The sequence below is a fragment of the Eulemur rufifrons genome, chromosome 4, assembly GCF_041146395.1.
Source record: "Eulemur rufifrons isolate Redbay chromosome 4, OSU_ERuf_1, whole genome shotgun sequence".
NCBI classification, from domain to species: domain Eukaryota; kingdom Metazoa; phylum Chordata; class Mammalia; order Primates; family Lemuridae; genus Eulemur; species Eulemur rufifrons.
Genome location: NC_090986.1, coordinates 59,549,591 through 59,567,975, shown reverse-complemented (window position 1 = coordinate 59,567,975; position 18,385 = coordinate 59,549,591). Strand labels below are relative to the sequence as shown.

Sequence of the window (18,385 nt, the reverse complement as noted above, 5' to 3'; positions counted from 1 at the left end):
TTTTTCCAGAAATTAACAAGCTGATATTTAAATTTATATGGAAATGCAAAGGATCCAAAACAGCCAAAATAATCTTGCAAAAGAAGAATAAAGCTGAAAGTCTCACACTTTCTAATTTCAAACTTATTACAAAGCTACAGAAATCAAGACTGTGTGGTATTGGAACAAGGATAGACATATAGGTCAATGGAATAGAATTGAGAATCTATACATAAACCCATATATTTATAGTTAATTGACTTTCAACAAGGGTATCAACAAAATTCAATAGGGAAAAAATAGTCTTTTGAACAAATGGTACTATGACAATTGGATATTCACATGCAAAAGAATCAGGTTGGACCTCTAGCTCAAACTATACACAAAAATTAACACAAAGTGCATGAAAGACCTAAACGTAAAAGCTAAAACTATAAAACTCTTGAAAGAAAACATAGGGGTAACTCTTTGTGATCTTGGATTAGAGAATGATTTCTTAGATATGGCACCAAAAGCGCAAGCAACAACTACAAAACATTGGATTTCATCAAAAAAAAAATTTTTTTTTTGAGACAGAATCTCACTCTGTAGCCTGGGCTACAGTGCAGTGACATCATAATAGCTCACTACAACTTCAGACTTCAGGGCTCAAGTGATTCTCCTGCTTCAGTCTCCTGAATAGCTGGGTCTACAGGTGTGCGCCACTATGCCCGGCTAATATTTTGTAGAGACAGGGTCTCACTCTTGCTCAGGCTGGTCTCAAACTCCTGGCCTTAAGTGATTCTCCCACCTCGACCTCCCAGAGCACTAGGATTACAGACATGAGCCACCGTGCCCAGCATTCATCAAAATTTTAAATTTTTATGTTTCAAAGGACAAAAAGGTGAAAAGACAGTCAACAAAATACGAGAAATATTTGCAAATTATATAATTGAGAAGGAACTTATATCCAGAATACATCTAAAACTCCTACAACTCAGCATTAAAATGACAACCTAATTTTAAAACGGGCAAAAGATTTGAATAGGTATTTCTCCAAAGAAGATACAACAATGGCCAATAAGCACATGAAGAGACATCATTAGTCATAAAGGAAATGTAAAACAAAACTGCAATGAGTTACCACTTCACACCCACTAGGATGGCTACATTTAAAACGACAGACAATAACAAGTGGTGGCACGAATGTAGAGGAACTGGAACCCTCATACATTGCTGGTGGGAATGTAAAATGGTGCAGCTGCTTTGGAAAACAGTTTGGTAGTTCCTCAAAAGGTTAAACGGAATTAACATATGACCAAGGAATTCCACTCCTAGTTATATACCCAAGAGAAATGAAAACATATGTCCACCCCAACACTTGTATATGAATATTCATAACAGCGTTACTCATCAGCCACAAAGTAGAAACAACCCAAATGTCCCTCAGCCAATGAATAGATAAATAAAATGTGACATAGCCACACAGTGGAATATTACTTGTCCATAAAAAAGGAATGAAGTACTGATTCATGCTACATGAATGAACTTTGAAAATACTATGGTGAGTGGCAGGCACAAAAGATTACATATTGCATGATTCAATTTATATGAAAGGTCCAGAATAGACAAATCCATGGAGATGGAGAATTAGATAGTGGTGATTGTTGCAATATCTGTGAATATACTAAAAAACACTGAATTGATGTTACAGTATGTGAATTAGGTCTCAATTTTAAAAAAAGAAACAAAGGAAATATTTGAGTGCAACCCAAATGCTTTCCCAGAAGCTTCAGGGAAAGAAAAATGTTAAACAAAATGCAATTTAGTTTCCCAATTCCCTAAAAAAACAGATCAAATATAGTAGTTAGCTTTTAAAGACGTAAGTAAGACAAGTAGTTGTATTTTCAATGTATGTCCTTTAGGTATACAGGGATTAGAGCTTTTAAATAATTTAATTCTGCTTATAAAGTAATGCCTGCTTGTTTTAGAGGAAGTTTCAAGGATAGAAGAGCACAGATAAGAAAATTATGAACTCTTCTGTTTTTATGCCTCTCCTTGACCCCCACAGAGGCAAGTGGGGGGAGGTGTCATTGGCTTCTATGTGCAAAGCACACCTGCTGAAAGCCTTGAACCTGAAGTCCCCTGGACGTTCCATCAAGGCCAACACCATCCGATCTTCCTCAGTGCACAGATCTTACAAAAGCACCACCTTTTTAAGTCTTCCAGAGGCTCCAACTTTCCCTCATAAATTTAAGTCCTAGATTGTAAGTACACCTGTTATTTCCCCTAATTCAAAGAAAGAGTCCATGCCACCTACAAAGGTGCCAAGATTTGCAAAGGAGGGCAGAGACAGAAGAGAAGTCTAACTTCCAGCAAAACCACAATCCTCAAAATAAAATTTACCAGTAGCCACCTGCCACCATGTCCCTCTGGAGCACCGAACGAGCTCAGTGGAACACCTCCTTAAGTTTCCCATTCTCTTGTCTGGTGCAATTGGGCAACACCCAGGGTCTCTGCTAAGGGATCAAGATGCCTGGTATTCCCACAAGAATATCATTTGAACGGCAATATATTGAAAGAAATAAAGAAAAAGAAAAGGAAGCTTATAAAATACAGACTCCAGTTCAAATTTTATTTGTATACAAAAATATATTATAATGGGAAAAGCATGTGACTATTTCCAACTATATATAATTAATTACAAATATTTTCATAGAAGCACTTTAAATTACAGGAAGGCTATGTTTTAAGAGAAAATACAACATTAGCAGGGATCATCTGTTCTAACGTGCTGCGAGCAGGTAAACAAAGTCAGTTTCACTGTTTAAATTGCCCAGAGATGGGCTCAAGGGCTGATCGTCGTAAGGTGAGCCTGAGAATGGCCTGGTGGAAGGTGAGCGCACATCTCTGTCCCCTCTGGCAGCAAATTCTAGTAGCCGATTTTACCAGGTCCTTGGAGCTTTCTGAAGCTTCACCCAAAACTCCTCATTTCACATACCTGTAAATGGGAGATAGGTATGGTTATCCACTGACCGTGGCTCACAATTCCTATGCTTAACCACATCACACCATCTCAGACATGCATCAAAGCACCAAACTTAACGCCAGACCTCCCACGTAATGTGTGTCTGGTGAACTGGAACAGCGGGGCGGCCCGCTGCAATTTCCATAAATTACACAGGCTTGTTCCATGGGCCTAATACAAATCGTGCTGTCATTAACATAATCTCTGCCAAAACAGGCCTTGGCCTTCTGATGTAGGATGGCGCAGCATGTACGGAAGGGGGCAATGAAATCTTCAATAGAGATAATACAAAGACTTTCTATCTGATATTTAGGTTTGTCTGATAGAGCGTTAAGAGCAGAGTTATTGTTAAATAACCAACTTTGGATCTAATTTTTCAGAGTTTACCTGGCTCTTTAGCAAAGTATAGCATAAAATACTTCTTACAGAAAATCAACCCTTTCAATGAAAAATTACAGGGCTGGGATGAAATTTTCCTGGCCTATCCTGCGTAGAGTTGCTGGGACTTCTTTCCCAGAAGCTCAAGGTGGTCCTCTTGGCTCTTGCAATCCTGTCCTTTTGAAATAGAGCATGCATATATGTTGCAAAGGTCCCTCCCTCTAGACCCCCTCCCTTTGCAGTTATAATCTGATGTCTTCAGTTCCCAACATTTTCGGTCACACAAAATGGGTTACCATTAATGTTATTCCCCAATGGGAAGCAAGTATAGCGTACTTAATCCAGGCCATTTAGTGATCAGCATGGGTCCTTGGTTACAAGGTCTCCCCAAGCCAATTCTCTCTTAGAGGTCAGACCTCACCAAGTCCCTGGATCTAACCTGGGAAAATGACCGTGGCCCATGAGGTGGAACCCTCTGGCTTGTTGGAGTAATGCTTGTGTGGTTCATCAGCTCATTTTTTTTTCTGCAAAGCCTGGCAGGCCATCGTGAGGGTAGAACTCTAATCTTGCTCACTCTCCATTTCTCAAACAAAACGCCATTGTTTGCTGGTGACCTGTTCTCACTGTCTGGAAAGGCACATGGTCTACTTTAATGCAAGCTTATCCTCAGAATTTCTTTCCAAGCCACTAGGGTCCTGTTTCTAAACCTAAAGAAGCCTTATGATGAAACTGTCTGCCCCCAGGCAAGCTGGTTAGCCTAACAGCACTTTTTCAGAGGTGTTGGTTAGTTTTCTGTTTGATTTTTTTTTTTTTTAATACCAGGCATGTACTCACTTGCTAATGTTCTGTCAAGATCAGCAATGAAGTCTTCTAGCTCTTTTGTGTCTCCTAATTTGGCTGGGAAACAGGAGAGAGAGAGTTCAGTTTCTATGTCAAAGACAGTTGATGACCCCATGTTTTCCAGGATTACGGAATTTCCAGAACTTGGGAATGGATTATTTCCATTTTACATCTATCTCTTTATCTTCAGAGACTACTAAAGAGTGTCCTGTACCAACCCTATGCGTCTGCTCCAATGTTTAGTTCCAGTAAACTCAGAAACTGATTCTGGAGACTAGACTCAATGTTTCTTGCTTGTGCTATCACCCCAGGGCAGTGCTGCAGCCCACAGAGTCCCTCCAGTATGAAATGAATGAAGGGCAATTGGTTCTTGTTAAAATGGTATGGGGAAGGCCACGTGAGGCTGCTGGGCCCAGGACAAGGTAACAAGTCCTCATTCTGACTTTGTTCTCTCTATAGGCTGAGACGTATAGTTTTCCTGTCTATCTTACTGTTTTCAGTAGAGTCCATCATTCCTGCCTTTCCTGAAATGCATCACTGGATAGTTTTATTAATTAGCCACTGCTGGCTACAAATGGCTCATTGTTCTTAGCTTTTCAAGTCAATTTGCCACCGGGGGCTTTTTTCCCTCTTTAATTCCTACGTCTTGAGGATCAGGTAACAAATCTGGGCACGTTTTAAGCCACTTTCTAGACGGCTCTGTCTCTGAACTCAACAGATCCATTACAGACCGAGGGCTGGAGAGTGGCAGAGTCCCCCGTGGCTGCTAACGTGGCCGGGCCGAGAAGGGAATTTTGAAATGTTTCTTTTGAAAAAGCGAGAAGTTCTGTCTTATTGCCAGAGTGAGGAAAGAGATGGAATCATCATATTTCTTTTTAACTGTGTTCCATTTTTATGGCATTCTGCAACTATTTTCAGCAAGTATAACTTTTCGTAAGGAAAAAAACTCTTTTTGTTTTCAAGAGGGCGCTTGTCCAATATAAGAGAACATTCAGCTCTCTAGCTGGAGACACTTTCCCAGTTCCAAAAAATAAGAAACTGCTCACGCATCTTTAAAAACTTTTTAGGTCTATTAATAATATCACAGTAGAGACAGGCTGGAGCTGCTATTTCAAATCCTATTAGATCATCACTTGTCTCATAATGACCACGCCCTTTAATTGCTAAATTGGTCATCGGAAAGCATTGGTTAAACAGTTAATGCAATAAAAGCAGTCCTACTTTCTGCAAAGGTGAACTGCTGAGTTTTAAATTCTAGAACCAACCAGTCTGGGAGAAGACTCCTAAGAAGCACTGTCATTTGCACTCTGGGTCACAGCACGGGACAGAGAATAGGTTGGAATCTACAAGTTTCCTTTCTTGCTGTGAATTCAGGTTTTCTGCCCTACATTATCCGATTTTGTTTTCACCCTGATCAAAATCCTGAAAAATAACAAATTCCATCCCACCCTCTATTGTACTGAGATATTAGTCTTATCTGTCTGTTTTGCACATTTGGGAAAGATGGTTAGGGGGAGAGAGAAGGGACTGAGAAGAGGAGAGGAGTAAAAAAGAAAAAAGTCTCACCGCTGATGAGCTTACCTTTCCGAGGAGTCACAGTGGGAGTGAGCAGAGCGGGGGTAGAGTCTGTTGGAGAATTCAGTTTTTCATCACTGAAGCTGAAGCTGTTCCTATAAAGTGAATCTGCACCTTTCAGGAAAGAAAACACACCTATTAGACATAGTACTCATTAGATGAGAGACTCATCACTCTACAGTCTATTGATAACCAACAGTTTGTCTCCAAAAGAAGCAAAAGTTGCAAATCTATAGTAAAGAAAGTAGGTTGATTTCTAGACTTTATATTTATACCCCAAAATGATTTGAGACAGGGGAGAGAGTGTGTGTGTGTGTCAGTGTGTGTCTTCAACCGAGTACACCAAAGGCCTCTGCTTCCCTACAAAAAGAAGGCTGTGACAGGATCACCAAGACCGGACCACAAGCGCCGACTGACCAGGTGTCTCACCAACAGCTAAGCCGATGCTTGGCTGGCTGGTGGGGTACGGGGAGGGGGGCAGTTTTAGACAAAAAGAATCATCTTGTGTGAAAAGTGACCCTCCTGTCCTCTGAGTCCCCAAAATACAAACATAAGGCATCCCATGAGTTAATAATCTTTTCTCCCTGCTCAAGAGAGGTTTTCCTAAGAGTCTGCACTCTGGGGATAAGCTAGAAGGTCAACGAGATTCCTTCCCCTGGAAGTTCATCTATCACAGACACTTGGAGTGACTTTGTGGCTCCCTCTCACATCCCCAAAGACCTGAATGACAGCGGGGAGAGGTCCCTGAAGCAGGGCTGGGCTGGGAGTCAAGGGAACCAGCTCAGCTACTAAGTACACAGGTGCCCTTGAACAAGATAGTATCTCTGGGTTTACCTGCCAATAAAATGGGAAGATGGACTAAATAATCCTTCAAGTCCCTTCCAGCCCTGAAGTTCTGAGATTCTGTAAGCCCTGCCAAGAGGAAGGAAACCAGCCCACAGTCAGCCCCGCTGTGCAGCTGTGACACAGAAAGGAGATGCTGGCAGGCAGACAGAGGAAGCAGGATGTGGCCAATGAGGTTGTGAGGGAACAGCCTTCCTGGCTAAAACAAAACACAAAGCCAGCCAAGGTTGTGGCACAGGTGAGCCCTGGAAAAGCTCTTCAGGTGTGAGAGGGCGAGGGAATAATGGGGCCAGCCAGCCCCTCCTTCTCCTTGGGATCCTTTCTCTTTCAGCCAATGACCTCCAGCTCAGGAGGGGGCAAAAGCATCTCTCGTAGGGCCCCTTGACTCAAAATGAACTTTCTTAAGTTACAAAAGATAAGCCCAGTATCAAAAGAATCAGCATTTTCAGAAGCGGAGGTTTCTGGTCCCAACAGAATTCAGCTTCGTCCCTGCAAGGCTGCTACGAGGTCTCAGGTGCCTCCCGGGCTGCCTTCTCCTCCTCCCTCTCCTGACCAGGTGACCCAGCTGCCACCTTATCTTCCTGGCCTACACATCCATCTTGTCCACTTTTCCAAATATGCCCCAAAGATCCTCGTGACCAACGCTCACAATCTTTTCTTGCTTCCGAGGTCCCGCCCAGCTCGCCTAAAAAGACTACAGTCATTTCAGGGTTTTGACGAACACCTACTGAGATCCAAACACTGAACCTTATTCCCACACTTCCCCAAAACTGTGTGCCTCGAAATACTGGTCCTTTGGGAAATCAGAGCTGTGTGATCAACGACATTTGAGAAACGCCAAACACTCCTGGTCATTCCCATGTGTATTCCTATGGGAAGACTTGTGGTTAAAACCAAACCAAACCAAACCAAAAAACCAGTTTAGCCCTATTTCCCAAAAGTTCTTGACTGTGGGACGCTTTTTTGTGGCACTGCTGTTACTATTTCTCAGGACACTTGTGGGAGGGGGCACTCGGCTTGCGAAGCCTTCTGCTTGGTTTGCCTGCCGAGCCGCCTCCAGAGGAGCAGGTGGGTCTTCCCAGGGGAAAGCCCCTCCCCTGTGCACAGGCAAGTGTCATGCCGTTGCAGACCCACGGGGCAGCGTCGCTGTTTGCCACCTCGCAGCAGCCAGGAGAATCGCTACAAACAGCCTGAGGAACTTGTGGGGAGAAGATGAGGTGAGATTTAGGGGCAAGAAAACCACAAAGGGTCCTGGGGAGGCAGACCTCGTGCCCAGACCTCCCAGCCAGAAGGAAGTGATATGATGCCCTTGGCACATTGTCTTTGGCTCTGAAGGACACCTGAGAGCTTTGGCCCTAACCCTGGCCCAGATCTCAGGAGCCACACCTCTGGTCTCTATCTCCCAGAAGCAGCCAGCACTGGAGAGCGAGTTTCAATGCCACCCCAGCCTCCACCCCACCCTGCATGTACCACAGGCCTTTCCTGGACTTGGACTTCATCTCTATTCTGCCCCAACTCTCCAGCAAGTTGACATCCACATATGCTCATCCTTTGGAAGGAGGAGGGAACACCATAGCATGTTCGCCTCACAGGCAAGTAGACCAAACACCATTGGGTTTTGGGGGAAGGAACAATCTAGACATGGAAAAGGCCACTGCAAAAGGATGGTAGGAAAAAAGAATCCACTGAAGTTTCAAGAAAAACTCAGGGTAACTCAAGTTGTTTGGGGAGACTCTGTAGAGAACCAGCCATAGTTCTAGGATATTGCCAGGGCCTCCCTCTGATCCTTCAGAGCCTGGCCTACATGTTAAATGCTTTCTTGATCCAAGAATTGTTCTCAAACTCAGAATGTGTATTCACAGACTCACTGCTACTCCCACAATGAGGGAGGGAAAGGGAAAAACATGGTAGTTACAAATACGTATTTATATATAAACATATGTGCACAGAGGCACATCACATGCTCACTTCCCTTCTCCCTGCCTCTGCCCCCGCTCTAACCAACCACACACACACACACACACACACACACACACGCATGCTCACATTAGCCCATACCCGGCTCATTGTCACATGGGACTCCACTCTCTTTCCATGAGGTGCACAGTCTGGGGCAGACCCCATTCCAGCTTCTGAAATGTTCACCCATCAACCATCAAGAGGAAATTAACCCCCAGCATCCTTGAGCCAAACCTGCCAGCAGTTTAGCTGCTATGGTGATATTCTACCTGCCATTTATGGAAAAGATGAAAACAGCAACCTCAAGAGCCCCAAAGCTATGCCACTGTAGCAAGAGAGGCCACATGCAAACTGCATGACCCTGTGCAAGTCACTTCGTTTCTTCCTTGGCAAGACGAGAATAATAACCTAGGCACTCCACGTATGATGCCTGTGGTTTTAATGATTTTTATTCTAAAGTTCCTGCCAAAATGGACACTAGCATGCCCAGGAGGGAACAGGTCATTGTAGAGAATAAAAAGAATCAGGATTCTGGGCTCAGTCTTCTTTCTCTTCTTCAGAGAGTAGCAAAAGTCCTAAGTTTCTTTTTAGAGCTCTCCTAGAACAAACCTCCCAAGGACAAACCCCCAGCATACAGGTACCCCAAGCTTTAGACCTCTCTTTACCCCTTCCCCAATAAAATTTCTTTCCATGGACTTTCAAGAACTTAGAATGAACAAAATCTCACATGCAAAGTGTTGAAGTAGATTAAAAGGTGAGCAAGGCCTGACTTCCTGTTCTTTTCACTCTGCTGAACTGTATTCCTTGCAAAATGACAGGCAGTTAGTCTGATGAAATGACAGCAATGTGTCACTGGCTGATAGCATATTAACGTATTATCACCCCACCCAGGCATCAGGTTCCCTATCAATGGGGACTCAAAATGGTGATGATTTGGGGAGCCGTGGCAGGGGGTAGGGCTGGACATTTTAAAGGACCTACAACTTCTACTTCAATCAGCTCCAAAGTCCCATCTTACGAGCATCTCAAATCCCCCTAGAAACATCCTAGGCAAGTCCACTTGGTGTCCTGAAGCCAGGACTCAAACTGTAGGACCACATTTTCTAAGACACCATTGAAAGAAATAAAAGCATATTAAATATACAACCATCTAACTTTAGGAGCATGAACAGAGCTTGAGAAACTATGCTGTGAAAACAGGCTGGTTTAAAAGGTAAGTGTGTTTTTTTAGTTTGGGGAGTTCGGAGAAAGGTAATTTAGGGTTAGCACATGTCAATGTGCTACTCTAGAGGGAAGTAAAACCACAGAGAGTAAACCGTGCCCAGAGTGCCTGTAAATATAGAACAATCCCACACGTTTACAGCAAGCAAACCATAGCAATTAACGGGGAAAGAGAAAGCCTTGGACCTCTCTCCCTTGACTCCCATTTGACTCCCACCTCTCGTGTGAAGTTATGCTGTCAGTGTTACTTTCGTCCTCTTCCTGTCATAGGAGGCTTCCCTGGAAGTGGGAATAGCAAGGAATATTTCCATATTAAATATCTGCTTTTCTTTCCTAAGTCACTGGCTTCTTTGAGTAGAAGGAATGTCTACTTTTTTCCTCTTGGATGCAAGCAACCTAATTTATAAAAAAAATTAAAATAAGAAAAAAGTGTTCTTCAAAGAACAGAATTACTGTTTTGATCTACCTTGTAAGACTGGTGTACGTTCAGATGGAGAGAGCTATAAAAGCTAGAGCAAAAAGCCAAGAAATAGTTATGTATAGTTTCATGTATAACATTTTCAGGCAAGACACTGGCTCCAATGTATCTGATCTCTGTGATATAGCTGGTATGTGCATGTTAATGTTTGTCTGAAAGCATGAAACAGAGCAAATATCTTCTTCCTAATCATGAGCTTATGAATGTTTCTAATCTCACGATTAGATAGCATCCTTTCAATTTTGCAACTAGAGATACTTTGGTCTACTCATCACGCAGGGCCTTTACAAGGGCTGAGCCTGGGCTCCACTTACCCTTCCCGATGACGATCCCTCAAAGAGACACCTTCAAAAACAACCACCATTAATAAATCGGCACATGATCTGGGCTCAATGGGACTTCGGTCTATTCCCGAAGACCTGGTTCCCGTTCTACCCAACCATCCATGGTGATAAAGCAAAGCCTTAGAGAGAAAGCCCATGTCGCTTTGCTATTTTATCAGAAGAATGGAGATAACAGTGCCTCCCTTTTAGGATTGTGGTAGAGATCACATGAGATCACACATTCAAAGAACAGCAACTAACAGTAAGAGCCAATAGATAATAATGGCTTGGTGAAAGTGAGCTGCTGTTGTTACCATTATCCTGATGTGTCTCCCTTTTGGTGAGCTAAATTTCAGTAGGATCTAGGATCTACCTCTCCCAAGCATTCTCTTCCACAGAACAGTATTACACAGACAAATGAGTATAACAAATGTCTGTGCTCAATTCTTGGCAGCAATTAAGATACACATATTATGCTTTCTTAAGAAATTACTATTTAGATACACACAGCTCCTGCCAAGACTATTTCTAACCAGTCTTGTAGGGGATGAACTACACATTTAAAGTAAAGACAAATGTCATCTGAGCCTTCTTTATTCCCTTCCCATGACTTCCCTAACCACCAAACCAAGGGTTAGTTTAACAGTTAATAACAAAGCAGAAAGCAAAACACACACATATACCCTAAGAAAAGCTACAAACTCTATCCCAAATATCTCCCCCCAAACTGTTAAGAATGTGTTTCTAGGGCATTCTCTTTGAGGCCCCTGAAAACAGATCCTAGATCTGAAATCCCACCCAGTGGAAGCTGCACTCAGCCATGAATGGGCGAGTTCAGACTCTGTTCTAGCTGAGCGAGGCTGGGACTCAGAAAGGAGCTGTTCTATGCCACAGAGCAGCAGTGACAGACTGTCCCAGCTTTCTTTTCCATGGGAGAGAGAATTTGTGTTTGATGAATAACTTGCTCCATGCCCCAGTAGAAGAAGACATATATAAGTTTGGCCACAGGTTTGGAGACACATTTTCAAAAATTTTAAAACTTCCCTTTGAAATTGAAAATGAGTGGCCTGATCATTAGGAACAAACTCCAAAAATCCTAAATGGAAAATTAACAGCACACTCTTCCATCCCCTTTCACCTCTAAAGCTGCAGCTTGGTCTAAACCTCTGGCAGTGCTGCCAAGGAAACTGAAGCTGGAACTCAGGCTTCTGACTCAAACCATGACAGGGTGGCGACTGCCTTTATCCCTTTCCAGGAGGACAGCTAGTGCTCAAGTGTACCACTGAGTCTTTGCCCAGTAACAAGGAAAGCTCCAGATGTCAAAACAAGAGAATCACAAGGAAAGGCCATTACTTTTACTTCCAGAGTCAAGGAGAGCAAAGAGGTTGACATTCATGCTTGTAACCCATTTAGGGATTAAAGCCTGAAGAATATCACAGAAGAGTTTAAAATTCACTTTGAAAACCAAGATTTGAAAACCAACAATCATGTAATATTAAAAGGTCACCAAATTTGCTGTTTGACACCTAAACAAGTGTCCAGGTAAACAGGTATCCATAATCCTTCCAGGACATTTGAGTTCCCCCCCGCCTCTTTTTTCTTTTTTTCAAAGTTGTTTAGGACAAAGAGACCATAGGGTAGTCTCCCCCGTGAGAAAGGTCACCGGAAGTCCCCATGCCCATCTGCTCTCTGGCTCCCCCTCCAGCCTGGGGGGTGGATGTGGCTGCAAGAGCCACACTTTCTAAAATACTTGAACTCAACAGTGCCAGAGATTCTTGCAAAACTGCATGCAACAAGTCTGGGAGCTCAGGACCAGGAGAAAGTGCAAGAAGTAATTTTCAAATATCCCAAGAACAGCAGCTTATGAAACCTTTCCTGGTTTCACAAATATTTCCGTACTGTGCCCTCCCATGTCCCCACCGCACCCTCCCATTCCAGTGGCACTTGTTCCACATGCCCTGCAAAGTTATGCTGAGAGGGGAGAGGCAGAGAGGAGGAGAAACTGGAAAAGCCTGGCTCGGGTTCAAGGAGTCCCATCTGGCTGAGTTGGGACAAATTGCTCAAACCCTCCTGCCTCACGACACACCTGCAGGCGACTTGCCCTCCAATGGCCTTCCTGTGACCAGCCTCAGGGGCCCGCCACCGCTCGGCCCATTGCGTTGAGCTTTAGGGCTTGGCTCCTGGAGCCCATCCCTCAGTTCACAGATAAGCGAATTGAGACGGTGGCCTCAGTGGGCCAGGTACTGGGAGCCGAGATGTCCCGGGCACCCTCCTGGCGTGGGTCCACACTTACTCTCGGAGTCGCTGAAGCCGCTGCTGTCGCTGACGCTGGCGCTGCTGCGCCGCTTCATGCGCTCCAGGTGCTCCTCGTAGTGGAAGTGGCGCTCGTGGAAGGGCGACGCGAAGTCTGCCAGCACCGCGTCAAACTCACACAGCGCGTCCGACAGGTCCTCGGCGGCCGCCGAGTCCAAGGCCGGGCCTGGGAACAAGGACGGTGGGCTCAGTTGATGGGGGTCAGGGGTGGCCATCTCTCCCTGGCGGCAGGAAGGGCCGCCACGACTCCTGAGGATAGCTGCCATGCACTGCACGTTTGCCAAGTGACAGCCACCCAATGCTGTGTCTTTCAATCCTCCTCTCAACCGCCCTCCGAAGTGCGTTCTATGATCAAGCCCATTTTACCCATAAGGAAACTAAGCCCCCGCCAAGCCTAAGGTCCCCCAGCTCATCGCAACAGCCAAACTCTTTCCCATACGCTGTCGGGTACTTGTCCCCACGCTTGGACCCTCGGGGGCGCGTGCGAACCTGGCGGCGGTGGGAAGACTGAGTCAGGATGCTTCCGTTACGTGTCGCCCAGCCCGGCGGCGGGAGGGAGGCTGAACCCGCCCGCCCCCGAGACCTACCTGCAATGCTGGGGCTTTAAGGGGACCCCGGGACCCCGCACTCACCTGCGGCCGCGGCGGCCGCGGAGCTGCCCTGCGCGGCGGGCGGCTTCATGAGGCGGCTGGGCTCGGCCAGGCGCGTGCCGGAGTGTCCCGCGAGTGCGGCGGGGACTGTGCGTGCGCTCGCGCTCGGGCCGCTGCTCCGGGGTTCGCTCCCGCCCTGCCTGTCCCCTCCGCCCCGATGCGCCCTCGCCGCGCCGCTCCCAGCACGGTCCGCGCACCCGCTCTCTCGCCAGCTCCGGCCACCCGCCCGCCCCGCAGTCTCATACCCGCGGGCGGGGGCGGAGGTGGAGGCGGAGGCAGGACTGGGGCGGGGCGGCGAGAGCCGGGGCCGCCGGGTCGGTCCCGACCGCCCTCCGGGGACGCCCCTGTCCCCGAGGCACCGCCCTCGCCACGCGCCCGCCGGGGAACCGCAGGGACGACGAGTCGCAGGAGCCCGGGTTACAGCCCCAAATATTTACCCGCCTCTCTCACCGCGCGCCCTGACAACCTGACCCACAGAAGTGTGTTTGGCGTCACCAGATCTGCAAAGTTTGCCCTTCGGAGGGAGCCCCCCTGCTTCCGGCCTAAACCTCCGCGACCCCGTTTCCTCTGCTGTGAAATGCACGTGGAAATGCGGAGCGTGGGAGGCCCAGCCGGGTGTCGGGGACGCGGTCCCCGCTCCTTTTCTCCAAGGGGACTTACAAGATTGTGGGCGGGCGGAGTCGGGAGGGGGCGAGAGGGACAGAAGTAGGTGAAGTGCTTCATTGTTCCCATCCCCGAGCGCCGTTCCCGCCAGCCCCGACGTTAGCCGGGAGGGGTTTTTTAGAGGAAGAAATTACTGTGTGGATGCCGCGCGAACCCTGCGCGCTGCAGTGTCCACATTAATGAGCCAGCCTGCCCAGCGGCCTGGCGGGGGACCCAGGGGCGGCCCGGAGTGACTGCCGTCTGGGCAAACGCCCTAGACCTTGCGCTGAACGATACGATAGCCACTAGCCACAGGTGACTATTTAAATGCAAAGCAATTAAAAAGAAATAATGTCAAACATTCAGTCCCGCAGTCACACGAGACACATTCATTCTAAGCGCTCAATAGCCATCATCGCAGAAAGTTCTGTCGGACAGCTCTGCAGGGGATCTCTCTCTCTCTCTCTCTCACACACACACACACACACACACACCCCGCCCCAAGACTGACCTCTGAGGGAAGCAGGCGTCTTACGCCAGTTACCCAGGGCCTCGTAAGCGTCGGGACCTGGCATGCACCATTTCCAACCGCCCCAGCCGTCCTGAGAGACAGAATTACTGCCCCTGTTTTGCAGGTGAGAAACAGGCACAGGTTAAGCAGTTTCGCAGTCACTTAGTGACAGAAAGCCAGGTCTGTCTGGTTTCAGAGCCACTTTCGGATTCACCGCACCTTCCTTAGGAACTGAGCAGCTAGGAGCGGTGGCTCCGAACAAGAAAGCAGACATCTCAGGGCACAACAGGGCAAGGCACCTGCATCTTTCATTTTTATCTTTTCCTTCCCCTTTTCTTTATCCCTCTTTAAATTCTTTTTTTTTTTTTTTCCTCTCTCTCTCTCTTTCCCACCCTCATTCTCTTCCATGTGCCCATGGCAACCACTGGTGATGCCTGAGCTAACAGAGCAGCAGCCAGCCTAGGCGCTGAGGCCAAGCAGCAGCTACCTTCCAAAGACAGCTCGCCCTCCTTGGCCAGAGCTGGGTTCAGGGTAGTAGACAGCTGATCTCTTGCATGATGGCTCAGTGTCCCTCTCAGCTACAGAATCAGTCCAGCTGATCTTCAAAAGAGTCTACAGAACAGCCCCACTTTTTAGCAGCCATGATAATTTACTGAGAGAGTGACAACGAAGATAATAACCTCTCTAGCCAGGAGAGGTTGGTTGGCTGGTGTCACTTCCACCCCATTGTAAGGGAACCCACTCAAGCACTGGGGAGATGGCTGGGCAAGGGGCCCCAACTCAAAGTGGCACTTCCTCTGTTATGGGTGTCACTTTGATTACAGAGGACTAGTATCTGCTCTGTTTCCTAATTATAAATATTTTAATATACAGGAAAATATATAGAATTGGGTAATAACACTCTCTGTACCCACCACATGTTAACATTCTATCATGTTTGCTTCACATATTTTTTGAGGCATAACTTATGTACAATAAAGTACACAAATCTTGAGTGCACAGTTTGATAAATTTTTACCTATGTCTACACCTGTGTAACTGCCATCCAGATGAAGATGTAGCATAATATCATCACCCCAGAAGGGTCCCTATGCCACTTTCAAGACAATAGCACTCCATAAATGACCCCTATTCTGAATTCTGTCACCAGGAATTAGTTTTGCCTATTCTAAAACTCCTTAAACAAAATCATTCTGTATGTATTCACTCATGCCTGGTTTCTTTTGCTTAAAGTAATCTCCATGAGATTCATCCATGTTACTGCAATATTAATCCATTCTCCTGACAGTGAACATTTGAGTTGCTGTTACTATAGTAAATAGCATCGCAATGAATGTTCTTGCACCTACCTCCTTCTGTATATAATTAAAAGTCTCTAGGATATGTATTTAGGAGTAGAATAACCAAATTGGTTTTATTACCTCTAGCCATTGGCTAATATAAATAAAGTTGCTATGAACATCCTCATACATTTCTTTTGGTGCACATATGTACTCATTTCTCTTGAGTTTATATCTAGAAGTAGAATTTCAGAATCGCAGGATAGGCATATGTTTAGCTTTCAAAGATACTGCCAAGCAGCTTTACAATGTGGTTGAATTAATGTACCGTCCCACCAGCAATGTATAAGAGTTCCAGTTGCTCCATATTTGTGTCAACATATGATATTAGACTTGTTCATATTAGCAATTCTGGTGAGTGTGTACTGGTATCTTACTAGGGTTTTTATTCTTCTCCCCTCCCTTTCTCCTCCTCCTTACTATGGCTTTAATTTACATTTCTCTAATAAGTAATTAAACTAACCACCTTTTAATATGCTTAAAATTTTTCTGAATAAGAGAAATAGAACAATACAGATAAAATTGAAATCCCCTTGGTCATGTCCTTCCCTGTCCTCATCCCCTTCCTCCCCAGAGACAACCACTACCATGAATTGCCAAGTACTCACCCAGTCCATGTTTTTATACTTAAACTCTATTTATGTTTCCATAAAAAACTTATAGTATTTCTTTATGTGGTTTTCAAACTTACATAATTGCTTTCATGCTGAAACCTGCTCTGTTTTCATTTGGAATTGTTTTTGCACATGTTGATTCACACAGATCGAGTTTACCGATTTTATCTGCCAACTAGAAGTCCTTTGAATGACTACAGCACAATTTATTTATTCACCACCAGTTGAGGGGCACTGGGGTTGTTTCCAGTCTTTCTCTATCACAAACAATGCTGCAGTTAACATCCTTGTACATGCCTCTTAGTACACACATGTGAGTCCACTTCTGTGTTCATCTTGATTCTTCCCCTAGAACCACACAAAAGCAAAGGTTAAATTCTTCATCCCTTGAGCTTTTGGTCTGGGTTCCATTTTCTGTCCCAGGGCCTGCTCTTGTTCCCAGATAGCTGACTATAGTGACAGAGATGATGAATGACCTCACTGTTCAGGTGTGACTTTGTCCCTCACTAAAAAGGGGCAAGGGGCTGTCTTTCACCAGACTGAGCCTAAATTTTTAAATTAATTTTTATTTATAATTGATGCATAATAATTGTATATATTTATGGGGTACAGTGTGATGTTTTGACTCATGTATACATTGTGTAATGTTCAAGTTGGAGTGATTACCATATCCATCACTTTAAACATTTATCATTTCTTTGTGATCATGACATTAAAAATCTGCTCTTCCAGCTATCATGAAATACACACTACATTGTGATTTGCTGTAGTTGCTCTGCAGTGTAATAGAACATCAGAACTTATTCTTTTTGTCTAACTGTAACTGCAGTTGACCAGCCTCTCCGGGCCCGCTCCTCCCCACTACCCTTCCCAGCTTCTGGTAACCACTATTCTACACTCTACTTCCATGAAATCAACTCTTTTAGATTCTTCACATGAGTGAGATCATGCAGTGTTTGTCTTTCTGTGCCTGGCCCTGAGCCTAACTTAACCATCACATACTTACAGTAGGATATACACACATTCCAAGTTCTAGAAGGTCATTCGGTCACACAGATCTTCTTCCAGAAAAAGACTGGAGGTACTCTTTGATTTGAAACAGGATAACCACAACTTCTTTTACTTTTAAAGACCAGGTTTTCATCTTAATTGGCATCTGTCTTAGTCCATTTGTACTGCTGTAACAAAATACCACAGCCTGGCTGATTTATAAAGAAGAGAAATTTGTTTCTCACGGTTCTGGAGGCTGGGAAGTCCAAGATCAGGGAACCAACATTCAGTGTCTGGTGAATCTTGCTGTGTCCTTACAAGACAGAAGGGACAGAAGGGAATGAACCCATTCATTCCCTAAAGGCCCCACCTCTTAATACCATCACATGGGCAATTGGGTTTCAACATATGAAATTTGGAGGACACTCTCAGACCGTAGCAGCATCTCTTCCCCTCTCCTTGAAACTTGCCCTGAGTATCCAGCTCACTGCCTCATCACTTCTTCTCGGGCCCTGCTGAAGTCTCCTTCTCTGTATGATCATTAAACTCAGTGGTTCCTTACAGGTCTCTCCTTGACCTTTTCTTCTCATGCTACACTCTCTCCAGGCCATCTCATCCCCTCTCAGAATTGTAACTAACGTTCACGAGCTTTTGAATCTTTATTCCAAGATCTGATTTCTTTTTTCCCTCAAGCCTCTTATATCCAATCACCTATAGGTCTT

General features: G+C 45.3%; 1 protein-coding gene across 1 annotated transcript; it reads right to left on the bottom strand.

The window, feature by feature from the left end:
- Nucleotides 1–2,581: 2,581 nt before the first annotated feature.
- On the bottom strand, nucleotides 2,582–13,760 carry RGCC (regulator of cell cycle). Its single transcript, XM_069467207.1, has 5 exons — nucleotides 13,549–13,760; nucleotides 12,897–13,082; nucleotides 5,786–5,893; nucleotides 4,199–4,261; nucleotides 2,582–2,959 (listed from the first exon to the last, which is right to left on the bottom strand). The coding sequence occupies exons 1-5, from the start codon at nucleotides 13,595–13,597 to the stop codon at nucleotides 2,952–2,954; spliced, it is 414 nt and encodes a 137-aa protein (XP_069323308.1). The 5' UTR covers nucleotides 13,598–13,760; the 3' UTR covers nucleotides 2,582–2,951.
- Nucleotides 13,761–18,385: the final 4,625 nt, after the last annotated feature.

Coding starts and splice junctions, on each gene's coding strand:
- RGCC (XM_069467207.1), bottom strand. CDS start 13,597: ATGAAGCCGCCCGCCGCGCAGGGCAGCTCCGCGGCCGCCGCGGCCGCA. Junction 5,894..12,896: donor CGGCTTCAGCGACTCCGAGA/GTAAGTGTGGAC, acceptor CTTTCCTGAAAG/GTGCAGATTCACTTTATAGG. Junction 4,262..5,785: donor CACTGTGACTCCTCGGAAAG/GTAAGCTCATCA, acceptor CCTGTTTCCCAG/CCAAATTAGGAGACACAAAA.